The sequence below is a fragment of the Hibiscus syriacus genome, unplaced genomic scaffold, assembly GCF_006381635.1.
Source record: "Hibiscus syriacus cultivar Baekdansim isolate YM2019G1 unplaced genomic scaffold, ASM638163v2 tig00110949_pilon, whole genome shotgun sequence".
Lineage (NCBI taxonomy): Eukaryota > Viridiplantae > Streptophyta > Magnoliopsida > Malvales > Malvaceae > Hibiscus > Hibiscus syriacus.
The window spans coordinates 450,364-477,709 of NW_024062929.1; the positions used below are offsets into that span (position 1 = coordinate 450,364).

General features: G+C 34.3%; 1 protein-coding gene across 1 annotated transcript; it reads left to right on the forward strand.

Annotated features, from left to right (window-relative positions):
- The first annotated feature begins 11,545 nt into the window (after positions 1 to 11,545).
- LOC120148119 (protein POLYCHOME-like) lies at positions 11,546 to 26,318 on the forward strand. The gene is made up of 2 exons (XM_039161304.1): positions 11,546 to 11,866; positions 25,962 to 26,318. Exons 1-2 carry the CDS (start codon positions 11,546 to 11,548, stop codon positions 26,301 to 26,303), a joined length of 663 nt encoding a protein of 220 aa, XP_039017235.1. The 3' UTR covers positions 26,304 to 26,318.
- The last annotated feature ends 1,028 nt before the right edge of the window (positions 26,319 to 27,346 follow it).

Below are 27,346 nucleotides of genomic sequence, written 5' to 3' on the forward strand. Positions count from 1 at the left end.
GGGTGACTCCTTCAGTCCAGAATCATGACATACCTAAAACCGAATTAGAAATTACATAAGAATTTACAAATTGTCACCAAGAGTAACTTTTTGGTTAATCTAAGTGTATAACATTACATATGTTACTATTTTAAGTGACCCGAATGTAATGATAACTAAAAAATTCTATTAAGTGACACCTGTCACATTTCGAAAATTTTAAAAAGATTATTTAAAATAAAAAAATTAATATATTTTAAAAAAACACAAATTTTTAAAAAAAATAAAATACTCCAAAAATTTTAAAAATCTTAATTTTAATCCCTATATGCACATCAATCATTTTTGTTATTGTCGAACCTCCATCGACTAGGACGACGCCAAAACCTTATCCATTGAAACCCCTTCTGCCCCAATTGTTGCTATCAAAATCCCTAAATTTTAATATCTAAATCCCTAACTCAAAACTTTAAATCCCTTAATGTCAAACCTCAAAATTTGAATTTCAATCGGATTAAAAAAAAATTGTTTTTCGTACCCATCAAAACTAGGTGTACGACCCAGGTCGATCCAAATTAGTCAAGACGAAATCTTAAAACTAGATGACAATCAAAATAATAATAATAAGCAACATTTATAGCACTTTTTAAAGGTAAAGTGAAACCTGTGTTAATTTGCTTTGATAAAATGATTCAATTAATTTAAATCATAAAAGATGAATTTTATGCCATGTTTGAGGACCAATCAGGTTCATGTTTTCCAAAGCAATCAAGTTTATAGATCTACGTTAATTACAAACTTTCAGCTCAGATTTACTTATTTTCATCGATTAGAGGTTATATGTTGCTGTTGTTATACTAATGTTTTGCTAAATGCATGCATAAACCCCTGCTTATAACCCATATTGTAAAGCAATAAATTGCAAATTTAAATCGTCTTTTCAACCCATATTTATGAACATTAAATTGTAAATTAGTGTTATAATTCTTTAACACGTGTTTACATGCCCTCTGATATAAAAATTTGTTTACACATGATTATATTATAAGGTAAACTGAAAACGTTTCAGCATTTCAAATTGATGAGAAATGCCCTCTAATATAAAGTAGAAGGACGATTTTCCCATTCCTAGAAAGAAAAAAGAAGCATTGCCATTTTCCTTTACAATCAAATGTTGTATTTATTCCATTCAGATTATATAACAAACATAAATTTTTATAAAAATTATCAAGCCTTTAAGACAGAAAAAAGAAGTTCAAATATTTATAAATATCGAGACTAGACCATTTAATAGGGTCAAACAGTCTATGAAGCTTGAAAAAATAGAAGATTTCAGAGAACCGAAATAGAAATATTCTAAAAAGTCTAGCAATTGACTATGTTACTTGCATCATTTTCTCCGCATCTGATCAAAATGCCAAGCCACGAAAGAGGGGCATGTCATAAGGTTCACAAGGACCGAGAAAAAAAAGAATGACGAATTGAAGAAACAAACCTCAAAATTTAGGTAGCTAACCTCAAAACCAACCTGTCAATCATGACACTTGTCAAAGAATTGTAACTATGAAATATTAAAAGAGCAATTATTCTTTTGATATTCAATGAACTCATGCTTTGTGATTTGCTTCAATTGTGATCCTAAAGATGGGGCATTATTTTCAAATAAGATAATCTCTCTGGAAGTATATATTCGAATTCAACAAATATCCCTCAGACTCGAAGTTAGGGCAAGGGAAGCTGAAATTTTTGGGGCAAAATTTGATGGGGCAATCAGAACAAATTGTCGCACGTCGAAGTTTGCAAGAGTACACTCTGGTGGAAAATGAAGATAAACGAATCAGGAAGAGAATGAAATATGCTCGTGCGTCCATTGATCAAGAAAACATGCATCAACATAAATATACACGCCACATGAATTTTCACCTTTGCATCATACATTCATCATCGCATGCAATAAAAACTTTGATTACCCTATAGTAAAGACGCCTTTATAATCTCTTTTGAGAAACTAATTTTGTTTTTCTCAAGATTGTTCATCTAAGAACATCAATCTAGTCTTTCTTAAGAATGTTTTTCCATGAAATCCTTATTTCATTTTTCTTAAAGGTCATTTTTCTCCTCTCACGAGGACATCATCTAATTTTCCTTTCTCAAGATCATTTTCTCCTCTCATGAGGACAAATTCAAAAAGTCATTTTTATTAAAATAAAAATCAAATCAAATACATGAAATAAACTTCATCTTGACATCCATAAAAAATCCAAGATAGTCATTCATAAATGCATCATTTTTTTATACATCTTTCAGGAAAGAAAAGTTTGGTGATGACTAGACGTCCTCAATATGAATGAACAACGTCATTCACAGATTTGATGTCCTAAAGTGAATGATCAGATTTTCTAAAGGAAACTATATCTCCTCAACGTGAAGAAGCAAAATGTTTGTCTCCCTTGAGATTGTTTCTCTCGAAACAAAGTTTCATCTCGCTTGAGACAGTTTCCCTTGAAGCTCAAATTTCGAAGTTGTTTCACTTGAAACAAGAAATTGTTCTCATTTGAGATTGTTTTCCTAAAAACAAATTTCATCTCAATTGAGACAGTTTTCCCTCGAAACATAAATTTTGAAATTGTTTCTCTTGAAACAAAATTGATCTTATTTGAGATTGTTTCTCTCGAAACAAAGTTTCGTCTCGCTTGAGACAATTTCTCTTGAAACATAAATCTAGGAGATTGTTTCTCTCGAAACAAAGTTTCATCTCGCTTGAGACAGTTTCTCTTGAAACATAAACATTTAAGATTGTTTCTCTCGAAAAAAAGATTCATCTCCCTTGAGACAATTTCTCTTGAAACATAAACTTTTTATATTGTTTCATATAACTTCTCTTGAAACCAATTTCTTTTCACTCATTTGTTTTCACTCAAATGTCGAATATTTGACAGGAATTTGAAGATTAGCAGAGAATTTCATTTCACAAACCCATGTTAAAGAAGAAGATTTCATTTTAAATCAATCGCAGAAGAAGAGGGATCAACATTTCCAATGGAAGGGTTCATAATGAGAAGAACTTGTAGCTCATGAATTCAAGTAGTTCGGGACTAAAAAGGTACTTTAAATCTTTTTTCCATTCATGTTCCACAACAACGAGCAAAGTAGGGCATCTGTAATCACCATTTTTGTGTTGCCACCACCAACTTCACAACAACCCCATACCCAAGCCATCCCTGCTCCATGCCAATAGCTTCCCCACCATACCCTGACTGCCAACTGCCACGAGATGGCTCCCCTCTCCTCATTAATAACCAAATCAACAAGCAAAGTCACCAAATCAACAAGTAAAATTGTTATTTTGATTTTTGACAGATGTGAGGGGATATAAAAACCCAAAAAAATCATGATGTTAGAGAGGTCTTTTCTTTTCTTTCTCTTCTTCATGAAAAGCATGGTATTCTTTCTCTGGGTTTTCTCTCTAGAAAAAGAGAATAGCTATAACAACTTTCTTCTTCCTCATTCAAACAAATAGAAGCCAATACAAAGAACATTTTGCTCAAAAAGGTCTCAATTTTCTTCTTTCTTTCAACATTGACGGTAACTTTACTTATCATTTCGAAATAAAGAATAAGAGAGGAGAGTTTCATTTTTACCTTAGCCTTTCGAGGTCTGATCATCGGGGAGGAGGTTGTCATTCGTCGGGGTTGAGCGTGAGTGGCCGGTTTATTTTAGAAGAGTTTTTGTTTTCCTTTTGTCTCGATTCTATATTTAGTTGAGAAGAGAGAGAAGTTATAGTCCATTTAGGGTGTATTTGAGCTCCCCTCGGCCGGATGGAGAGTTGACCAAAGCGTGGAGCGGCCACCAAGGCGATGGCCGACCGTTTGGCCTTTGGTTTCCTTTGGGTCGACGTCGCATGGTGAAAAGAGGAAGAATGAAATGCTTTAGTTTTAGTTTAAGTTAGGTTTAGTTTTAGTTTATTTTTAGATTTTAAATTAGATTAGATATTAAAGCTTAAGGTAAATCGTGTCTAGGTCCCAGTAACTTGGCCTTATATTTGCATTTTGGTCACAGGTTTGGGCCATTTTGGCTTTATTTCAAATTTGCAGGTCCTGATGTGTTATTTTCCCATTATTATGCTGTTAGGTAATTGTTAAGGTTTAAAAATAGGGGAAATCATGTCCAGTCCCCCTAATTTAGGTGACTATTTACACATCAGTCACTAAAGTCACATTTTTCTTATTATTTTTAATTTAGCTACTTTTTATTTATTTATTGCATTTCAGACATTTTTTTCTCTTATTGTTGTATTTTAATATTGATGTTGTTTTATTATTTGTTGCAATGGGTAACTGTTGTTTTGTAATATTATTGATTAGCCATTAAAGTTTATAATTTTGCTATTTAAATTTATATTTACTAGGCATGTTTAACTATTGTTTGTTTATATTTTATTTACTCGTTCCACACTATTTGTAAGCATTATTATTATTATTATTATTATTCCTTTAGTTTATATAATGAAAATATATATGATTTATTTTCTTTAATAACATGTTTCATTATTTTATTCGACATTTTATTGCACGAATATTCTATTTATTTATTCTTGTTACCATGAATAAAGAGAGAGCATTCTTTTATAGAGAAGAAATCTATGAGATAACATTCCTATTAGTTGGAGTGCAAATCCCGTGGTCTCTTCTCAAAATAAAGAATGTTTTTTATTAAATAATTCAAAACAAGTTAATCAATATTTAATAAAATAAATCATACTTTAATTTTGACTCGAATCTATATTTTCCACTATTACGTTAACATATAAACGACTAGGTATCAATTTTGGGTGTTATGGGGGTGCTTACCCTTCTTCATGCGTAATCGACTCCCGAATCCTTAAAAAATGAATTTCTGGTAAACATAGACCAACTTGTTTTAAAAGGCATTTTTAGGTTTTCGACCTACCTAACCCAAAGGTCGATATGGACTCCTACTCAATTTAATAAAAAAACACAAAATTTTGATTTTTCCCAAGTAAGTCGTAAATTCGAGGTTTTCATCGAAAAATTACTCGTTTATCAACAAAACGTTACGACATAGACCATGCACATGTTGTAACCCCCCAGACCAATGCGGGTAGCCCGATCCGATCCGGGAAGTCACATTAGGGCCACCGGAGCGACCCACTGTAAAAATAGCGGAAAATTTAAAACTTTTTTTCAGAACATGTAAACTTATAAAATCAGTTTTCACTATTTAAAAATAAAACAGATTTCCAAACTCGTATATAAATCAAAATACAATTACATGCCCCCTAATCACATGTACCATACTCTGCAACAACGCCGGACGAATTCCTTTACTGATGTCGATAACTGTACTGGTATAATTCTTTTAACCTGAAAAGGTGAGTAATAGAGTGAGCTTTGGAAAGCTCAGTAATACATAACTACCAGATGATGCTGATGAACGTGCAGATACAGATAAACATACATATCCTTATTATTTCTGAACATTTATAGATTTTTATACTGAGCAGAGATCCTACTGATATTTCAGATGGTAACGGACAATGAGCTTTCAGTTCAGAGAAATATTTCGGATGATTGAGTTAAGGAGATCATAATAGGTTTTCTAGTGTGTTCCCAAAAACCATGTAACTTGTCAGATCTTTTTAAAACATATATATATATATATATACCCCCATCCATCACGAACAAAATGTGTAGGTTCCCCAGAACCATACAACCCCGTCACGTCCAGTAAGGCCCTGAGCACACAGTCGAGGAACCGGTAAGTAAGGCCCTGAGCACACAGCCGAGGAACCTCCAAGTAATCTTCCTCCAACAATACCCCCCAATAAAACATGTTCCATCCGTAAACGGATATATCAAAAATCAAAACATAATTCAAGTCAAGTATTATATCAGAATCCAGGTCATGTATCATATCAGAATCCATGTCAATATCAGATCAGAATCCAGGTCAGGTATCATAACAGAATTCAAATTTGAAATCATATAAAATATTCATGTAATTAGGGAACACACCAGAGTTTACATGTATTATTTAGAGGTACTATATCAGGCAGAGAAACACAGTTCTTCAGTATGTTGATAGAATGTTGGAATTTAGAATCACTATTGGAAGAGTTGATTAACTGACAGAATCATCAGTTATTCAGAATGTGAATTATCGGGATATTATCTTATTCGGACAATTTTCAGAAGTTGTACGTAATCAGAAGGGTATTCAGAATCCTTTACATCCATGTCAATTGATCGGATAATCGAACAACTTGAGAACAAAGATTCAGAACCTTAACAATCTATGTCGACTGGTCAATTCATTTTCCTTATAGGGTATTTACTCTTTAATACCACAAATTCTTGTCCGTAGACCATTTTCGAAATTATCGCTGAATAAATCTTCCAATGTCTTTATTTCATTTCCACGCTTCCACAATATCATGAAATGCTGACGTACTTGATTAATTTGTTCATAACCCATTGTAATTGTACACTACATAAACTCATCAGAGTTTCCAGACTTATTCAAATCACTTATTAAATCCTCAGTCATTGAGGTTACCTAGTTCATTTAGCAGTCATGTCCATTCCAGTTACTTCAGGATTTTCCAGAGTAATTCAAACGTTCATGAATTTCAGATACGTGTTGTACTTCCATTCTATTCAATTTGGTCTTCGTGGTTGATTTGTCGAACAAATGTCTAATACTTATGCTTACTTGGATTCCTTAATTAATCCAAGACATTTACTTAATTTAGGCCATAAGGGTATTTTGGTATTTTGATGTTCAATTTTATTCCATTCATTTCAGAACTCGAGGATATTCAATCATTCCTGAGCTTGGTGATATTCTTGAGTCATTTACATTACAGGGGTATTATGGTCATTTTACAGATCTACAGTATTTCAATCTTTTCCTTCCATCCGGTCTTATTATTTAATTCAATCTTATCATTTACTTTAGTCCTTACGAACAATTCTGACAGCAGAATACCCCCGATAAATTATTCTTCAAGTATTTACTCATTATTCAGATATTTTCGAGTCAAGTCTCTTCTCAGATTTTACAAACGGAATATCATGAATTTTTTGTACAAAGACAGGATCTTAACAATTAAATTCTTACTTAATCGAGTTAAGTACAAATCCTCAAAGTACTTTCTCATTCAAGGTCAATTCAGACTATTTTATCTCTCAAGGGCATTTTCGTAATTTCTTAACCAGATAATTTCGATATTGGCTCTTAACGAAAATAATTATAATTTAAAGATCCTATGGTTAATTGCTTTCTCCAACATTCTCTAATCTTGAAAAGATTCATTAACAGACTTCTAGCATCTTGCTCAACTCCTCTTGGGTTAAAACCGGTTATCCAAAATATCCAAGTAAAACTAACATTTCTTATGCACCTCAATATTTTTTTATCAGATCAATATGTTTGTAAAAACCTCTTATCCAACTTCCATATTCCAATCTTGTCTTTTTATAACACAAGGGTATTTTCGTAATTTTACCCTACCGGAGTATTCTCATAATTCCTCATCCAAATACCTTTAACATTTAACCTTTGATGAAATAAATTATAAGTTACAGATCCATGTTGATTTCTTTATCACTAAGCACATAACTTGTAATTTAATTCTAACAATCCCTTAATTTCTTATAAAATTCATCTGAACCATAATCAATTACTGAACCTTTTTACCGTATTCAGATCGAGTGTAGAACTTCATTAATTACACATATAAGACCAAACATTTCCATTCATGCATTTACCAATACCAACATGTTCTATAAAGCATAAAGAGGTAGTAAAGTATTACCTCGATTTTCGTGCAATACTGATCGACCATAAAAATTCCATTCGAACGCCTTTGATCTTCAATTCAACTTCCAATAATTCCTCAGATACATAACAACATAAATTATATCAGAAAAGGAGCTTAATTGCAGTAAACAGATCGAATCGGGTGATAAATCAGTGAAAAACAGCTTACCGGGTTCGAATTTGGCGAAATGGACTTCGGATTCGGATTCAAGACGTCGAAAGCATAAAATATGACTTTTCAGAAATTTGGAATTTTCGGTCAAAATCGAAGTCAACAGGTTTGACCGGAAATTACGGGGCCTTTGGGTTCGAATTTCGAAAAACATACAGCGGAATCGGATTTGGAACGTCGAAAAATGTCAGGATAGGTATACTCGGTCGAAGTCAAAGGTCGTTTAATGCCCGGTCAAAGCCAGTCAAAGTTTTGGTCAACAGTGGTCAACGTCGGTCAACGGTCAACAGGTCAACGGGTCAACGGGTCGAGTCGGGTCAACTGGTCGGGTAAACGGGTCGGGTAAACGGGTCGGGTCGGGTTATGACCGGTCAAATCGGTCAATGGGTTACAAAACCGGTCAAACAGGTCATTTTTTCTTCCCCACGAGCAGTGGCGGCGCATGAACAGTTCTAAATTCCCGGAAAAATTTCTAAAAATTATTTTGAGCGATTTCGATATACTTACAAATCTCGGTTTACAATTTTGAACGGCGGAGAGCTCGATTTCAACAAATCGGAAACTTTGACCGCTTCACCTCCTCACGCGTCGCCGTCGACGGAGACAAAGGATGACACCGGAAAACTCGGAACGATGCAACGAACACGATGGTGCGGGAGGTGTCGTAAACGGATGACCCGATCGTCGTGAATTGATGAAAAACCAATTAAAACTGAGTTATTACCGACGATACTTCCGACTGAAATTAACGACGAACGGAGATGATTCACGACGAAAGGTTTGAGGGGTTTTGTTCCTCGGTTGACAACGAACACGATGGTGGTTTCGGCTCGTCGATCGGAGGTCGGACGGCGAGTAGATCGGAGTTGAAAGGAGGGTTGTTAGAGAAGGGAAAACTGTAAATTCTGCAGAAAAACAATCGGGGGAAGATGTTATAATTCATGCCTAAAGAAAAATGGGTAAACCATGAGTTTAGTCACTGAACTTCCTGTACTTCTTAAAATGGTCTGTCAACTTTACGATTTTATTATTTAATCCTCAATTTTCTTCCAAAATACCAATTAAATTCACCACTTTATAATTTCTTAAATTTAACCCCTAAATTGGGGTGTTACACATGCTATTTTTTATGAGTTCTCTAAAGATATCATCACGAATCTCATAAAATCGGTTCCACTTCACACTGATATAGACCAAATTATCAATTGTATTATGCAAGTCAATACATCACCCATAAAGACTATGAATTTGATTAAGAGTTTTGCTCTCATCATCCTTGCATGTTAACACTACTTACACCATAGGAGAGGCAAATGTAATTTGTAGTGCTCACCGAATCAATCAATGACTTGTTATGAACCTTATTCATGGGTTAAACAATAATGCAAGTTGGGTTACCATCATTGTTGATTTATTATATTGTTACAAGTCTCATTCTCATCGAAATTTCACTTGCTCATTTTCTCCCTAAGAGTTTAGTCGGAGGATTGGTCAAAATCATTTATAACTTGTCAATGGATATAAATATCTTTGCAACAACTTCATTACTAAATATATGGAAAATTTTATTCTTTGGAATGACTATTACCGCTTGACAATCACACTACAAGGGTTTTTACCTATTAGCTTTATGCCTATTAAAATACACACTACAAGGGTTTTTACCAATCACAATGCATGTACATCGAACCTGTTGATTTTGTGCCTAATAGAATACATGGTTGCTAAGTGAAGACAATTATAATAACATCATGGCTAATAAGTTCTGTCATTTTGATAATATCTTTTGATCTAGAAATACTTTTAAGGTTATTCCAGCGGGTAAGAAATTAAAAAACAAAACCCAACAAAATTGAATCAAGATTGAAAGTTGAGTAACTTAAATGTAAACTTCAAAATTGAGTGACCAAACTGTAAACTAACTAATAATTGAATGACCTCTTATGTTCAATTTACCTAAAAATAAATGTCAAATGCACACTTAGGTGATATTTGGTTCGCTGGAATGTTTATGAGGGAATTGGAATCTGTGAAGGAATTCGAATATGTCAAGAATTGGAATCCAATTCCATATTCTGTTTGGTTGGCAGAAAATTGAATTGGAATCCAATTCCATATTCTTTTTGGTTCGTAGACATGTCAGATGAATTTGATTTTAGTAATATAAAATGACAAGATTGCCCTTCTTATTTTTTTGCTTAATTTTAGTTTGTTTTATAAATTACATGTAGCAATATATTATAAAAATAAAAAAAATTAAATTTTAATTAATTTTATTGATTGATTATTCATTTCAATAAATTATAAAAATCATGCTAATAAACATCATAAGTTAAAATCATCCCAATTAGGGATGGCCATAGGTCAGGTTGGGTTGGGTTTTTGGTCCACCCGACCCGACCCGAGAACAAGGGAACCTCCATCCGAGACTCGACCCGAAAAAAATAAAGTTTCACCCGACCCGAATATATGAATTAGAAACCCAACCCGAAATAATAAAAAAATATTTTTATTCAATAAAAACAAAGACTTAATTGGAAAAAATATATATAAAGGGGTATTATTGTAATTATTAATAAATATATAAGGTAAAATTATATATTTTTGGGTCGGGTCGAGTATTTTTCACCCTAAACCCGAACCCGACCCGAATATCACACTTAAAAAAACCCGACCCGACTCGACCAAAATAAAGTTTAACCCGACCCGACCCGACCCAAAATAATAAAAAAAAATTATTTTTATTCAATAAAAACAGTGACTTAATTGAAAAAATTATATATAGAGGGGTATTATTGTAATTATTCCTAAATATATAAGGTAAAATTATATATATTTTTGGGTCGGGTATTTTTCACCCTAAACCCGAACTCGACCCGACCCGAATATCGCACTTTAAAAAACCGATCTGACCCGGCCAAAATAAAGTTTCACCCGACCCCACCTGACCCGAAATAATAAAAAAATATTTTTATTCAATATATGAATAAATTACTAAAAGATTGATGAGGGTAGTATGGTCAAATTTCAATTCCCTCCAACAAGGGAATTGAATTCCATCCATTTTTTGATGGAATTCACTTTCCCTCGTTTGATAGAAAGTTGAAGCCATGAGGGATTCCAATTCATTTAGAAAACTTGAACTAAACATGGGAAAGTGGTGGAATTGGATTCCAATTCCCCCTAATTCCAAGGGATTCATGCCAACCCACCTTAATGACGTAGCGGCTTCTTTGTTATGAATCGATAAATAGAAATGATAAAATTGTAATTTTTTGAAGTGCAATTACCAAACCATAAGCTTACTCATAGGTAATTGATCTATGATGATTTTACCCTTTTAAATTTGGCTAAAACCACCAGCCTCTTCCTTCTATCTACAATGCCGCCCAATTTTCATTTTGAAAATTTTGCCAAAATTCACTTCACTCCCAAACGCCAATCACCATTATATGCCTGGGAGATCCTTCATCACGGTAAAACCAAATCAAGCAAGCCCCCATTTCTTCCTCCTCCAATCTCTTTTGCTTTCATTGTTGAAATCCATAAGCAATGGTAGAGTCAAGAGATAGACTCATTAGAGCAGTTGATCTAGCTCAACTCTTCGTTCGAAGACTATTTGGAATCTTCTCAGATGAAGCTCGTGAGTTGTTAGTCTTCCCTGTCGTCACGCCTACACTGCGTTGTGGAGGGCGCCATAGGGAGAGCAGTTTTGTCACACCGAGATCCGTTGTTAGACATGGATTTCCGTCCATTGGAAGGGAGAACACTCCTCTGACAGTGACAGGGCATGGAAGGGGGCGAGGGACGAGCAGTGTGTTACCGTCTTGGTACCCAAGACCTCCTCTCAATGACATTACTGCTGTTGTCAGGGTACTGATCCATTTTTCTTCTCATTTTCTTTGCTACTTTTATCTTCACTTGAAGAGAAAAATTTACATAGTTTTGCTGATTAGGGAATCTTGAAATAATGACCATTCAACCGCTGGTTACTTTTATGGTTGGGGTTTTATTTCCATTTGGCTCATGTTTTAGGCAATGCGACTAGTCTGGGTGACCTTTGTTTCATTTCGCTATTTTAATGATTGCTGGATTTGCCATACTATACAAGCTACTTAGGCTTGAATGAGCTCCATTTTGCTTTCTCATATTTGGACTCGATTCATTCATTTGCCTTTACTAAAATTTTTAATTATAGTATATTTTAGATTTTCTTTTTATACTTTTTATTGATAATTTATTTTCGTGTCCTCCCCTACAATTTTAAAAATTCACCATCAGTCCATATCTTTAACTATTAGCACATGTCTCCTGATATTCTACGGACCTTCTTAGTGTCATAACCATTTTTTTTGTAAAACAATTAAATATTATTTTAAAAACGATTACGACTTTAATTTAGAAAATTGGTGATTATGAATTAATTAAAATTAAATTGAAAATGAGTCGCCATCGACCTTTGGGTTAGGTAGGTCGAATACCTAAAAACGTCTTTTAAAAACAATTTTAAGAAAAATAGTTTTATAAGACAAAAATTTGAACTACGTTACCAAAGATTCATTTAAAACAGGTTCGGGAGTCGGTTACGTGTGGGGAAGGATAAACACCCTTACAACGCCCAAAATTGGTACTGTGTCGCTTACACATCGTTGTAAATGGTGGAATTTATGAGTCGAATATAAAGTTAAAATGTGATCTATTTATCGAACGTTGATTAATTTGCTTCGAATTAAATAATTAGAGAAAATTCTTTAACTCGAAAAGAAATCTCGAAATTAGCAATCCTCCATCGGGAAAGCTAACTCGACTATTTCTCATCCATAAAGAATATTTCCCTCCTGATAAAATGTGAATCGAATATAAATAAAATTGACGTTTGCATACAACAAAATAAATTGATTAACTAAAAATATGAATTGAATACAAATTCAAATTTTGAAATTGACATTTACATAAAATAAAATAAATTACTATTTAAAATAACACACATTGCATCATTTGCACAAATTAATTAGTGATATATACTCGACTTGTTGCAAGTTCCTATGTCGTTAAAATGCCGTATCGGATTGCACCACTTCGACCAAGTGATATTTTCCACGCTCATTCTACGCATACGTGTTCTTAAAAGTATTTGGACAATATTCAAATAAAGAAAAATGGAAATAAATAGAAATAGAAATATGTGAAATAAATATTTACAACAAATAAAATTAAGCATATTTAATTACATATGGTACAAATAAATACATAACATGAAAAATGTACATACATAGGGGATTAAAAGAATGTTACAACCCAAAATATAATGGTCAAAAAGTAAGTATTTAATAATTACAATGACTAACATGGTAATAATAAATTAAAGGGCTAAAACAGAAAAATAGAAAATTAAAAGACTAAAATGGCAAAAACAGAAACGTAGGGACTAAAATAGTAATTAAACCGAATGCAAACTAGTGACTAAAATAAACAGATTTACAAATCTTAGAGTCAAATTTGAACATCAGCCAAAATATACAACATACAAAAATCAGTGACTAAAATGAAACTAATACAAACATTGTGGCCAAAGTAAAATATGAGTATAATAATATAACATGGGTTAAAATGTAAACATGCAAACATTGCAAACCATAACGCAAATAAAATAAAATAACTAAGCTTTATAGACAAGTGACTAAACTGTGTAAATTGAAACTATTGTATCAGAAACATAAAATAGAGAAACTAGATTAATCAATGGCTACAATAAAACAGAACAAAATCAGTGGTCAATTTTAGAATAAACAGAAACTTAAAGATTCAAACAGTAATTACACCAAATACCAAACAGTGACTAAAATATAAGAAACATAAATATCATGGCCAAATTCTAACATTCACAAGAAATAAACAACACATAACCAATGACTAAATTGAAATAATTATAAATACTATGGCCAACGTTCAACATTAATAATAATAATAAAACAAACAAGTACCAGACCAAAATACCAATATTGAAACATTAAGGCTCGAAATAAAATAAATATAATTTTATTTAATGACTAAACCGTGAGGTTACAAAGCAGAAAGGACTAAAAGTGGGATTATCCCTTTTAATATGAGAAACATGGGTAAGATGTTACAAAGATGCGAGGACCAAATAGGCTATTTACCCTTTCATGCTGAAACACGCATACCCTGAACCCCTAAAACGGCGTCGTTTCGGTTTGGAAATATAAGCCCAAAACCGGCTTATTTCCTTCCCCATTTCTCATTTGGTTTTAATTAATAAAACAGAGGGAGAGAGAGAGTTTCAGAACTCTCTCAACTCCCACGTAAGAGAAAAGAAATAACGCCGTCGCCGGTGGCGCTCACGGCGGCGACGATGGCGGCGCATGGCGGCCGGAGATGCCCAACAACCCTCAAAAGAAACATCTCAACCCCTACTACTCAAAACCCCACTCCACTTTGCCTAAACACTACCCCAGTCTCCTAAATCTACCGATTTACCTCTCGAAACAACAAGACACGGTGACCTTTGAACTCCTTGCATGCCTTCGCCGAACCTCCCTCCTCGGTAAGCTTTTATCTTCTCCCTTTTTCTCTCTGTTTTCTTTATATTTTCTTTTTTTTGTTCTGAAAACTCCCCCCATCTCATTTTTTTTCTTTTCTTTGAACCCCCTCCTCCCTCTCACCGAATCCTCCTCTCCCTCATAATGGTTGCCTATTGGACTTTTAAGGGTTTTTTCGGTGATAATGATATCTAAGGCTTAGGGAAATTATGGGTTGTTGATTTAGGGTGATTGAATCCCGGATTTTCGGGATTTTCGGGATTTTTTATTTAGATTTATTTTTGTTTTTTTATTGGGGTTTTTCTCTGATTTGCTGATTGATTTGGTATGTTGTCACTGTTGACTGCTTGAGGGATGGGCTCGGGAAGCTTTCGAAGATGGCTCGTCGACTGGGAAACTGGACGGTGTAGTGCACGCGTGACTGAGGAAACTGGAACTCACTGGCGGCAGTGGCTTGATGGCTGTTGGCTTGAACGGCTACTGGAACGTTGAAGAGGCACGACGGCTGGATTGGCTTAGGGTTGTGAAACCCTATTTACCATCGATCTGGACCGTTGAATGGGTCCAGATCGAATGGTCTATGTTGGTGCGGCGCTGGGATGTTGATACCCTAAGGTTAGGGTTTGCAATCGGGCTGCTGAGTGATGGGTATGGGCTCGGGTCAATTGGGCTTCGTTTGTTGGGCATGGGTTGGCCTGCAAAACAGTGTAACATGTAAATTGTAAGTTAAATAATAATAATAATAATAATAATAATAATAATAATAATAATAAATATATAAATGATAATAATAAAAAAGACCCGGACAAAAACGGGTGTCTACAACTGCCCCTCTTTGCACATTCTTGTGTTAACAAGAATAGGGTAAAGACGACAATACAACACGTTTTTGTCTGGTTCTCTTTCTTTCCTATAGATTGGATATGCGTGTTGGTGGGGACGACACTGCTCATACGTGATGAAGAGTTCTGGTCGTCTAAGGGTGATAACTTGGTTCCTACTTGATGAGGACGGCTGGTTATCTATGGTTGACACGGCTCCTACGTGATGAAGAGATCTGGTCGGGGAATGACACGGCTCATACGTGATGAAGAGTTCTGGCCATCTAAAGGTGATAACACGGTTCCTACGTGATGAGGACGGCTGGTTATCTATGGTTGACACGGCTCCTACGTGATGAAGAGATCTGGTCGGGGAATGACACGGCTCATACGTGATGAAGAGTTCTGGCCATCTAAAGGTGATAACACGGTTCCTACGTGATAAGGACGGCTGGTTATCTATGGTTGACACGGCTCCTACGTGATGAAGAGATCTGGCCATCTAAAGGTGATAACACAGTTCCTACGTGATGAGGACGGCTGGTTATCTATGGTTGACACGGCTCCTACGTGATGAAGAGATCTGGTCTGGGGATGACACGGTTCCTACATGATAAGGACGGCTGGCCATCTTTAGGAGTTATGGTTTCAAGAGAAACCAAATTAAAGATTTGTTTCAAAAGAAACAAACCCAAAGATTTGTTTCAAGAAAAATAAACTCAAAGATGATGTTTTTAAAAGCAACTGTCTCAAAAGAGACAAAATTCGTTTAAAGGGAATTGATCTCAAAGATCAGTGTTTCGAGAGAAACAAACTCAAAGATGTTTTTGTTTCAAGAAAAACATACTCAAAGACTTTGTTTGTTTTGTTTCAAGGGAAACAGATTCAAATGATGGTAAAATTTGTTTCCAAAGAAACAAACTCAAAGATTTTTCTCAAAGAAACTGTCTCGAGAGACACAAAATTTTGTTTCCAAAGAAAGAGATTCAATGATTTTTTTTTTTTTGAAAAGACATTGTCATAAGAGACAAAACTTTGTTTTTCAGAAAATGGTATCTTAGTGAGACAAAATTTTGTTTCCAAAGAAATAGACTCAAAGATTTTTCTTCAAAAGAAATTGTTTTAAGGGATAAACATTGTTTCCAGAGAAACAAGCTCAAAGATGATCTTGTTTTAAGAGAAAATGCTTCAATAGAAAATGTTTCAAGTGAAACGACTCAAAAATGGTTTTATTTCAAGTGAAACAAACTCAAAGATTTTGTATTTCTAGAGAAACTGCCTCAAGAGAGTCAAAATTTGTTTTAATAAAAACAATCTCAAAGGTGGGTAGTTTTAAAAGAAATTGTCTAAACGATCTCAAATGTGGGTATTTTCAAAAGAAGTTGTCTCGAGAGACAAAATTTTGTTTTAAAGGAAACAAACTCAAAGATTTTTTTCAAAAGAAATTGTCTTTAAGAGATAAAATTTTGTTTTTCAAGAAACAGACTCAAAGATGGATCACATCTTAAGTAAGACCAAATTTGTTTCAAATGAAACAATCTCAAAAGTTAGTTTTTCATTAGAAACTGTCTCAAGAGAGACAACATTTGTTTTTAAAGAAATAGACTCAAAGATGATTTTGTTAAGAGAAACAAACTCAAAGATTTTCAAAATTAACATATTCAAAGATTTACTTCAAGAGAAACTGTCTCAAGAGATACAAAATTCATTTTAAGAGAAACAGATTCAAAGATTTTTTTTTCAAAAGCAAATATCTTAAGAGAGACAAAAATTTTGTTTCCAAAGAAACAGACTCAAAGATTTTTGTTTCAAAAGAAATTATCTTAAGAGAGACAAAATTTTGTTTCCAAAGAAACAGACTCAAAGATTTTTTCAAAAGAAACAATCTCAAAGATTTTTTTTTTCACAAAATTGTCTCAAGAGAGACAAAACTTTGTTTCAGACTCAAAGATTTTTCACAAAATTGTCCTAAGAGAGACAAAACTTTGTTTCAAAAGAAATAGACTCAAAGATATTTGTTTCAAAAGAAACAACTCAAAGATTTTTATTCAAAAGGAACAGACTCAAAGATTTATCTCAAGAGAAACTGTCTCCAGAGAGACAAAATTCGTTTTAAGAGAAAAAGATTCAAAGATTGTCGATATTGTTTATATGGAAATAATCTCAAAGGTGTTTTCAAAAGTGTTTATTTTGTTTCAAATGAAACAATTTCAGGATTTATTAAAAGGGGAAACTGTCTCGTGCGAGACAAATCAGCTTTGAAAATCTCAAGTGATATTAATTTTGCTTTAAGTACAACAACCTTGAAATTTGTATTATGATAGAAAATGATGTCTCAAGCGAGACAAAATTTGCTTTAAGATATAGTCTCAAATGAGACAAAGTTTGTTTTTGAGGAAACGATCTCAAGTGAGATCAACTTTGTTTAATGTGAAACAAATTCGAAATTTGGATCTCAAAGGGAAAAGGTCTCAAGCGAGACGAAATTTGTTTTAAAAGAAACAACAATCTAAGGTGAGATTAATTTTGTTTTAAGTGAATCAAATTCAAAATTTGTATCTCAAAGGAAAAATGTCTCAAGCGAGACGAAGTTTGTTTTAAGAGAATTTGTCTCAAACGAGACAAAATTTGTTTTTAGAAAGCTGTCTCAAGCGAGACAAAATTTGCTTTGAAAGAAATTGTCTCAAGCGAGACAAAAATTTGTTTTAAAATTCTCAAAATTTGTGGAAAAATATCTCAAGTGAGACAAAAATTTTGTTTCAAGAAAAACACCCTCAAAGGCGATAAAAAGTCTGTTTGTTCATGCACGTTGAGGAAATGTCTTGATTGTTGACTTCAGGAAGCCCAAATCATTGTTTCTGTAAGTTAGACATCTGGTCATTTCCGAGCTTTGATTTCCTGAGAGATCAAAATGATGCATTTTTGACTGACTATATTGGATGTTATGATGGATGTCAAGATGAAATTTATTTGATTTTTTGTCCAATTTGTCCCCAAGTGAGGAGAAAAATGTCTTTAATATATATGATGATAAATGTTTGATGCAAATTTTATGTATTATGTATGTATATGTATATATGTATGTATATATGTATGTATGTTTTCTCGATCTAGAAGGAGAATGATCGCGAGAGCAGTCTTCACTCTATCATTGATTCAACTTGTCCGTATTTCCACCAATGTGTACTCTTACAAACCTGGACCATCAAATTTTGCCCCAAAATTTAGCTTCTCTTGCCCCAGCTTCGATCTTGAGCTTCAGATAGATATTTTTTGAATTCCAAGATACGTCTACAGAGAGATTATCTTGTTTGAAAATGTTTTGCTTCTTCTTTTATTTTCAAAAGTCTGACAATATCAATAGTTTTGAAAAATGTTTAATCAAAAGATTTGAAAATATTTCCCCTTTTAAGGTTTCACAATTAACAAATCATAGAACAAGAGTTCATTGGATATCAAAGAATTAATTACAATTGTAATCCTTCAATAAATTATAGCTATTTGACAAGTGTCAAGATCAATGCTATCTTTGAGAGATGGTTAAGTAAGGAAGGATAAAAAAGTCTCAAGTGGTTAATTTTGGTCAAAAGTATAGTGTTCTCATTTATTTGATGTTCTCTGATTTGATGGAGTAGCTTCTGTACTCAATTATTGGAAGTGTGCTCTGACTCCCAACTCTCATGTTCTCATTCATGTTGTGTGATGCCTCATCAAGGGATTTGAGCAATCGTCTCCTATGTAATAATCTTCATATTCGAGCCGCCCTTTCAGGTTTTCAACTCGAATCCTCCTTTGGTTTCAAGACGTTACTCAGAATTTTACGTCTTTAACCCCCCTTTGTTATTTTTCTCTATCACGCATTAAAGATTTTAGAAAATCTTTAAAAGTAAAATATTAATCCTGATAGGCGGGATGAAATATGAGGATAGTCTCTTCCGCTTAGAGATCCATGTATGATTAGAAGGGACTTGTAAGGCACGTAATGTAGGCCATGGTTCAGGGTTATGAAAGAAAGGGATAAAAGGCCCAAACATGTGTTTTAAGGGTATTTGAACCAAGGATCAATTAACTCTGATGCCTTCGATCTTTTTTTTTGCTCAATTTGAATATGCTCGTATGAGTCCTTTGTCTTCTCTTGATGTTCTATGATCTTCTGGTGAACTAATTCTGGATCAATCTCATAGTTTGAAACTTGATGTGCCATTTGAGTCGAGAGACTCTTTGTATGTGCTCTTTGTCCACTTTTTGTTCTTTGTTTTTTCTTTGCTTTTTTCTTTTTTCATTGGATCTTCGCACTTGGCATTTGGTTCACCTTTCGGTATCTCATTTGGATCAATTTTCTTCACTCAGATTTCCTTCACATTGCCCCCCAGTGTGGAGGGTGATCCTTGGTTAGGGTTGAATCAAAAGAAAATATCATTCAGGCTCAAAGGGGACACAAGGGATATATTTTCTCCTTTTGTGAAGGGATAAAGAAAGAAAGCCGTTCATCATCTCATACACAGAAGTCCTTGCAGAAGAGGTATCCCCAGGGGGATAGATTTTCAGGATTAATTCTTATTTAAATGAAAACAGTAATTAATGCATGATAGAATTATTTTGAATGAATTCTATTTTTATCTCTTCGCTTCTTGCTCTCAACATGTCTCAATTGCTCATGCTCGTCTTCAGAAAATTGATGCGAGATGCCCCACACTGTGTCTTCTTTGTAGGAAGGTTTATGTTCAATTGAACATCTTGTACTCAATGTCTGTAGGTTTTATTGGTAGAAAATGTTGGTTTTACATCTAAGAAGACGATGATGACTTTATTGGCTCAAAGAAAGGTACGGGTATAACTTTTGTGTCTCAAAAATAAATACAGTGTTTCAAAGTGGAAAGAATGTTTCAAGGTCTCAAAGAGAGGGAATGTTTCAAGGTCGAAAAGAATATTTCAAGGTCTCAAAGAGATAGAATGTCAAAAATTGGTTATTTGGTAGTGACCAGGAATTATTTCGGGTAAAAAAAATCGAGAGATTTTATTTTGGGTTTAGACAGAATAAGAAAGGGTCTAATCTTGCCATATGTCAAAAATCTATAATTCTTGAAGAATTAAAAGGATTCCTAACTCATTTGATATTCAAAGAACTAAAGATTAAAATTTGTTCAATTATTTAACCTTAGAAGGTAGCATCATTTCAGTCATCAAAGATTAAAAATATTTAAGCAAATATTGAAGATATAACAAAACAAGTTCAAACAAAACAATCTCTTAGTTCAAGTGTTAGATGCAATGCCCCAATTTTCTTCGATTGTACATGCCCTGAATTCATCAAGTTCTGGATCTTGATCTTCAGTGTCTTACAATTCTCAGCGGAATGACTGAAGCTTCCTATGTTGTAGTTGTACCCGAGATCAACATCATGGACCTCCAGGAACGGGGACTCTTTTCTCGAACCATCCTGGAAGACTCAATCGAACAAGCTTCTATCGTGTTGATTTCAGCTTCTTGTTTATATTCTCAATATGGTCACGTGATCAGGATTACTTCCACTGACTTCTCCACAAATTGATCTCATGTTTTTATGAATGATGCATATGAAAATGCTTAAAATAAAATATATATGCAAAATAAAAAGATGCAAATGCAGATAAAAAAAAATGTTGACCCCAACGATGAATATCATAGAATAGTCTTCACCAGAAATAAAAGTTTTCACATTACAAGGCAATCCAATTTACAAACATGTCTTCGCTTAGATGGTGAGCCTGGAATGGATCACTGCTTCATCTCGGATCTTCGTCCTCAATAATGATGCCCCTCAAGCGCTCTGTAATCTGACTCCGTTAATGCCTCGGTGGTAGTGAGGTCGGTGTGTCGCTCTTTGATAACTAGCAATGAAATGATTGTAGATAAGACTCCACTGCTAGATTACTCCTTGAATCAGTGGATCATCATCTCAGTATTAAATGATGCACGATCTTCGAGCTCACTGCTTCGTCTCGGATCTTTGTACTTGGAACCGATGCCCCTCAATGCTCTGTAAACTAACTCCATCAATACCTCGGCTATGCTGAAGTTTGTGCTTCACTCCCTGATGGTTAACGATGGAATAATTGTGGATGAGAATCTACTGCTGGATTATTCCTTAGATCAGTAGATTATCATATCAGTCTCGAATGATGCACGATATTCGAGAAAATCTCATTCTTGTACTCTGGACTTCTTTTTAGCCCTCGATGCATGTCTGTGTATGCGATCGCTTGATTGAAAACTTTTATCTCTTCTTGTGAAAATTTTCTCTCGAATATCCCCTCACGGATCAACACTTTTGCATTATGATGATGCAATGCAATGCAATGCAAATGACAAAATGACACAAACAAAAGAGAAGAAATAAGTTAGTATACACAAACAAAAGAGAAAAATAAGTTAGTATACACAAACAAAAGAGAAAAATAAGTTAGTACATGTAAAATAATTGATAAAAATAAAAATGTAATTCAGAGATGGATATAACACCTACCCCCGTCATGATATCTACCCAAACATGCTTTCAATTAAATAACAATCCTACCCGGACATGCTAGCTACCCAAAATGATCTATTTTCAAGAAATTGGTCCTAACCGCATGGTATCTAGTTCGCATGCTTTATTCGGAAAAAAAAATATTCTACAAATTTAAATGGTTAAGGTTTAGAATCGTTCCTCCTTCGTGTACACCTATTTTGGGTACCTACTGACGAACAAAGGTTCGGTATGACTATACCTAGGGTGATCGTTCGACGGTTCACTATATGCTTGGTTTCGGCTCTAACGGGAAAAAAAAAGGACTCGAATTGTCCTTGATGTCAGTGCCCCCTTGGGCTGCCAGACCCTCAATCCTTACCCATTACAGGTTTCAAATGGACCGAGTTCAATTCGAGGGGATTCACTGCCTTATACCCATACGAGGAATAAATTCCTACGAAGGTATAAGGTATGTATCCCATGGGTTATTTGCTAAAACTCATACGAAGAATAAATTCTTACGAGAGTAAAGCATTCACCCCAACTAATTTGGATCGAAGCTCGTGTCTAGAGCTTATGTTATGCCAATGCGAGTGATGTGTGTGAGGAGGAACATACTTACCTTCGACTCAAAAGGAAAACAAAACAAGGAAAAATGATAAAATCATGACAAAGCTGAAAGCCAAATATAAAATGTTAGTACGACAAAAAAAACGACAATTAAAAATTTCAATAAACGGATCATAAATTAACTAAAACTAGAAATCATAATTTCCACCAAGATGACAATATGTAAACGACATACAGCCTGACTCTCTAAAAAAAGTCCCCAGCGGAGTCGCCAAGCTGTCATAACCATTTTTTTTGTAAAACAATTAAATATTATTTTAAAAACGATTACGACTTTAATTTAGAAAATTGGTGATTATGAATTAATTAAAATTAAATTGAAAATGAGTCGCCATCGACCTTTGGGTTAGGTAGGTCGAATACCTAAAAACGTCTTTTAAAAACAATTTTAAGAAAAATAGTTTTATAAGACAAAAATTTGAACTACGTTACCAAAGATTCATTTAAAACAGGTTCGGGAGTCGGTTACGTGTGGGGAAGGATAAACACCCCTACAACGCCCAAAATTGGTACTGTGTCGCTTACACATCGTTGTAAATGGTGGAATTTATGAGTCGAATATAAAGTTAAAATGTGATCTATTTATCGAACGTTGATTAATTTGCTTCGAATTAAATAATTAGAGAAAATTCTTTAACTCGAAAAGAAATCTCGAAATTAGCAATCCTCCATCGGGAAAGCTAACTCGACTATTTCTCATCCATAAAGAATATTTCCCTCCTGATAAAATGTGAATCGAATATAAATAAAATTGACGTTTGCATACAACAAAATAAATTGATTAACTAAAAATGTGAATTGAATACAAATGCAAATTTTGAAATTGACATTTACATAAAATAAAATAAATTACTATTTAAAATAACACACATTGCATCATTTGCACAAATTAATTAGTGATATATACTCGACTTGTTGCAAGTTCCTATGTCATTAAAATGCCGTATCGGATCGCACCACTTCGACCAAGTGATACTTTCCACGCTCATTCTACGCATACGTGTTCTTAAAAGTATTTGGACAATATTCAAATAAAGAAAAATGGAAATAAATAGAAATAGAAATATGTGAAATAAATATTTACAACAAATAAAATTAAGCATATTTAATTACATATGGTACAAATAAATACATAACATGAAAAATGTACATACATAGGGGATTAAAAGAATGTTACAACCCAAAATATAATGGTCAAAAAGTAAGTATTTAATAATTACAATGACTAACATGGTAATAATAAATTAAAGGGCTAAAACAGAAAAATAGAAAATTAAAAGACTAAAATGGCAAAAACAGAAACGTAGGGACTAAAATAGTAATTAAACCGAATGCAAACTAGTGACTAAAATAAACAGATTTACAAATCTTAGAGTCAAATTTGAACATCAGCCAAAATATACAACATACAAAAATCAGTGACTAAAATGAAACTAATACAAACATTGTGGCCAAAGTAAAATATGAGTATAATAATATAACATGGGTTAAAATGTAAACATGCAAACATGGCAAACCATAACGCAAATAAAATAAAATAACTAAGCTTTATAGACAAGTGACTAAACTGTGTAAATTGAAACTACAGTATCAGAAACATAAAATAGAGAAACTAGATTAATCAATGGCTACAATAAAACAGAACAAAATCAGTGGTCATTTTAGAATAAACAGAAACTTAAAGATTCAAACAGTAATTACACCAAATACCAAACAGTGACTAAAATATAAGAAACATAAATATCATGGCCAAATTCTAACATTCACAAGAAATAAACAACACATAACCAATGACTAAATTGAAATAATTATAAATACTATGGCCAACGTTCAACATTAATAATAATAATAAAACAAACAAGTACCAGACCAAAATACCAATATTGAAACATTAAGGCTCGAAATAAAATAAATATAATTTTATTTAATGACTAAACCGTGAGGTTACAAAGCAGAAAGGACTAAAAGTGGGATTATCCCTTTTAATATGAGAAACACGGGTAAGATGTTACAAAGATGCGAGGACCAAATAGGCTATTTACCCTTTCATGCTGAAACACGCATACCCTGAACCCCTAAAACGGCATCGTTTCGGTTTGGAAATATAAGCCCAAAACCGGCTTATTTCCTTCCCCATTTCTCATTTGGTTTTAATTAATAAAACAGAGGGAGAGAGAGAGTTTCAGAACTCTCTCAACTCCCACGTAAGAGAAAAGAAATAACACCGTCGCCGGTGGCGCTCACGGCGGCGACGACGGCGGCGCACGGCGGCCGGAGATGCCCAACAACCCTCAAAAGAAACATCTCAACCCCTACTACTCAAAACCCCACTCCACTTTGCCTAAACACTACCCCAGTCTCCTAAATCTACCGATTTACCTCTCGAAACAACAAGACACGATGACCTTTGAACTCCTTGCATGCCTTCGCCGAACCTCCCTCCTCGGTAAGCTTTTCTCTTCTCCCTTTTTCTCTCTGTTTTCTTTATATTTTCTTTTTTTTGTTCTGAAAACTCCCCCCATCTCATTTTTTTTCTTTTCTTTGAACCCCCTCCTCCCTCTCACCGAATCCTCCTCTCCCTCATAATGGTTGCCTGTTGGACTTTTAAGGGTTCTTTCGGTGATAATGATATCTAAGGCTTAGGGAAATTATGGGTTGTTGATTTAGGGTGATTGAATCCCGGATTTTCGGGATTTTCGGGATTTTTATTTAGATTTATTTTTGTTTTTTTATTGGGGTTTTTCTCTGATTTGCTGATTGATTTGGTATGTTGTCACTGTTGACTGCTTGAGGGATGGGCTCTGATCGGCTCGGGAAGCTTTCGACGATGGCTCGTCGACTGGGAAACTGGACGGTGTAGTGCACGCGTGACTGAGGAAACTGGAACTCACTGGCGGCAGTGGCTTGATGGCTGTTGGCTTGAACGGCTACTGGAACGTTGAAGAGGCACGACGGCTGGATTGGCTTAGGGTTGTGAAACCCTATTTACCATCGATCTGGACCGTTGAATGGGTCCAGATCGAATGGTCTATGTTGGTGCGGCGCTGGGATGTTGATACCCTAAGGTTAGGGTTTGCAATCGGGCTGCTGAGTGATGGGTATGGGCTCGGGTCAATTGGGCTTCGTTTGTTGGGCATGGGTTGGCCTGCAAAACAGTGTAACATGTAAATTGTAAGTTAAATAATAATAATAATAATAATAATAATAATAAATATATAAATGATAATAATAAAAAAGACCCGGACAAAAACGGGTGTCTACACTTAGTCTTTCATTAGATGAAGGAAACAAGGTTTGGTCGAGTTTCTCTACCCGATCATGAAGAATTCAAAGAGATTTCATAAGTTTTCTAGTCTTCTTTTCTCAGTAATTCAACCTTTGATGTCCAAAAAAATTTCCCCTTTTTTGTTTCTCTTTATTAATCATCCTTATCATATGGTAATCGAGTTGGATGAGGATTGAAGCAGGCCATTGAAAGGAGGAGAGCTCGAAGCGAAGGCCTAACAATACCTGAGGATGAAGGGGGTCTTAGTTCAAATGTATCATCTGGTGTTCAACTTGAACACAATTTCTCAACTCCAGCTTCAACCGCCAGATTGAAGCCTTGCCCTCTATCAGTCCCTGAAGTGTCGAAAATTTTGCTCGGCGGCATAAACATGAATGCCGAGGAATCGGAGCTTCTTACGCCTCAAAAGAAACTCTTGAACTCCATTGACACTGTGGGAAAGGCTGTCATGGAGGAGCTACAGAAATTGAAGAGGACCCCCAGCTCAAGAAAGCAGAAAGGCAAAAGAAAGTCCGCACACTGATGTCAATCCGGTGATCTCTACTGCATTTGGATCAGAAAGACAGCATCAGTGAGGATTTCCAGATATTTCAACACTTGGAAATTAGTCTATTATTACATAGCATACACGATTTCCATCTTTCATTTATTTTAACAAAAGTCATTAGTGTAATAGTAGAAGATTTATGTTATTACCACAATGAGTGTTGATGTATAAGTGGTTAAGATTCAGGAATTTGAACTTGTAAAACAAGTTTGAACTCTATCATTGTCACTTTTCGTGGATAATCTGTAAATTTATATGTAAATACCAATAGGTTTTAAGTATGCTTCGACCTTGGATTGGGGAGCCACCTAACCTAAACTCTTTTGTGCAAAAAAAAAAATTATGTTACTATTATTAAGTTTTCGGTTGAAATCTAACCTTAGGTAGTTAGGTTCCAACAATATATTTATAGGCTATATTTATATGTATATATGTTTATATATTCTTCAAATTTTGTTCAACATGCATTATGGATCCAGGGTTTCTCATGTGTAGAGATGCACAGAAGCCGGATTTCAATCTGATCCGGATCGGATAAAAATCGATCCGGTTTTTTCCCCAACCCAAAAACCGGATTTTAAAAAAACTGGTTCGGATCCTAACCGGTTTGGAGGGTCGGATGGTGTAACCGGTTTTAGTTTGCAAAAAACCGGTTTTTAAAAAAAAACCGGATTTTTTCGAATAAAAATCCAGTTTTTTTAAAAAACTGGATTTTTTTTGGATAAAAAACCAGTTTTTTATCTGGTTTGAAAAAAACTGGTTTTTAATCCGGTAAAAAAACCGGTCGTTCAATTTTTTCCCAAACCGGTTATACTATCCGGTTTTTAAATATCTGATCCGGTTTAAAAAAACCGGTTTTTCCAAATCTGGTTTCGGATATTTTTTATCCAAAATCGAATATTCGAATTTTTTGTGCACCTCTACTCATGTGTATGTTGTGTATCTGAGGCTGAAATTTCTAATTTTCTGCTTTTGTCATTGTCTATTTCGGTAAAAAAAATTGTTGTCATATTCGCTGT

Coding starts and splice junctions, on each gene's coding strand:
- LOC120148119 (XM_039161304.1), top strand. CDS start 11,546: ATGGTAGAGTCAAGAGATAGACTCATTAGAGCAGTTGATCTAGCTCAA. Junction 11,867..25,961: donor ACATTACTGCTGTTGTCAGG/GTACTGATCCAT, acceptor GGATTGAAGCAG/GCCATTGAAAGGAGGAGAGC.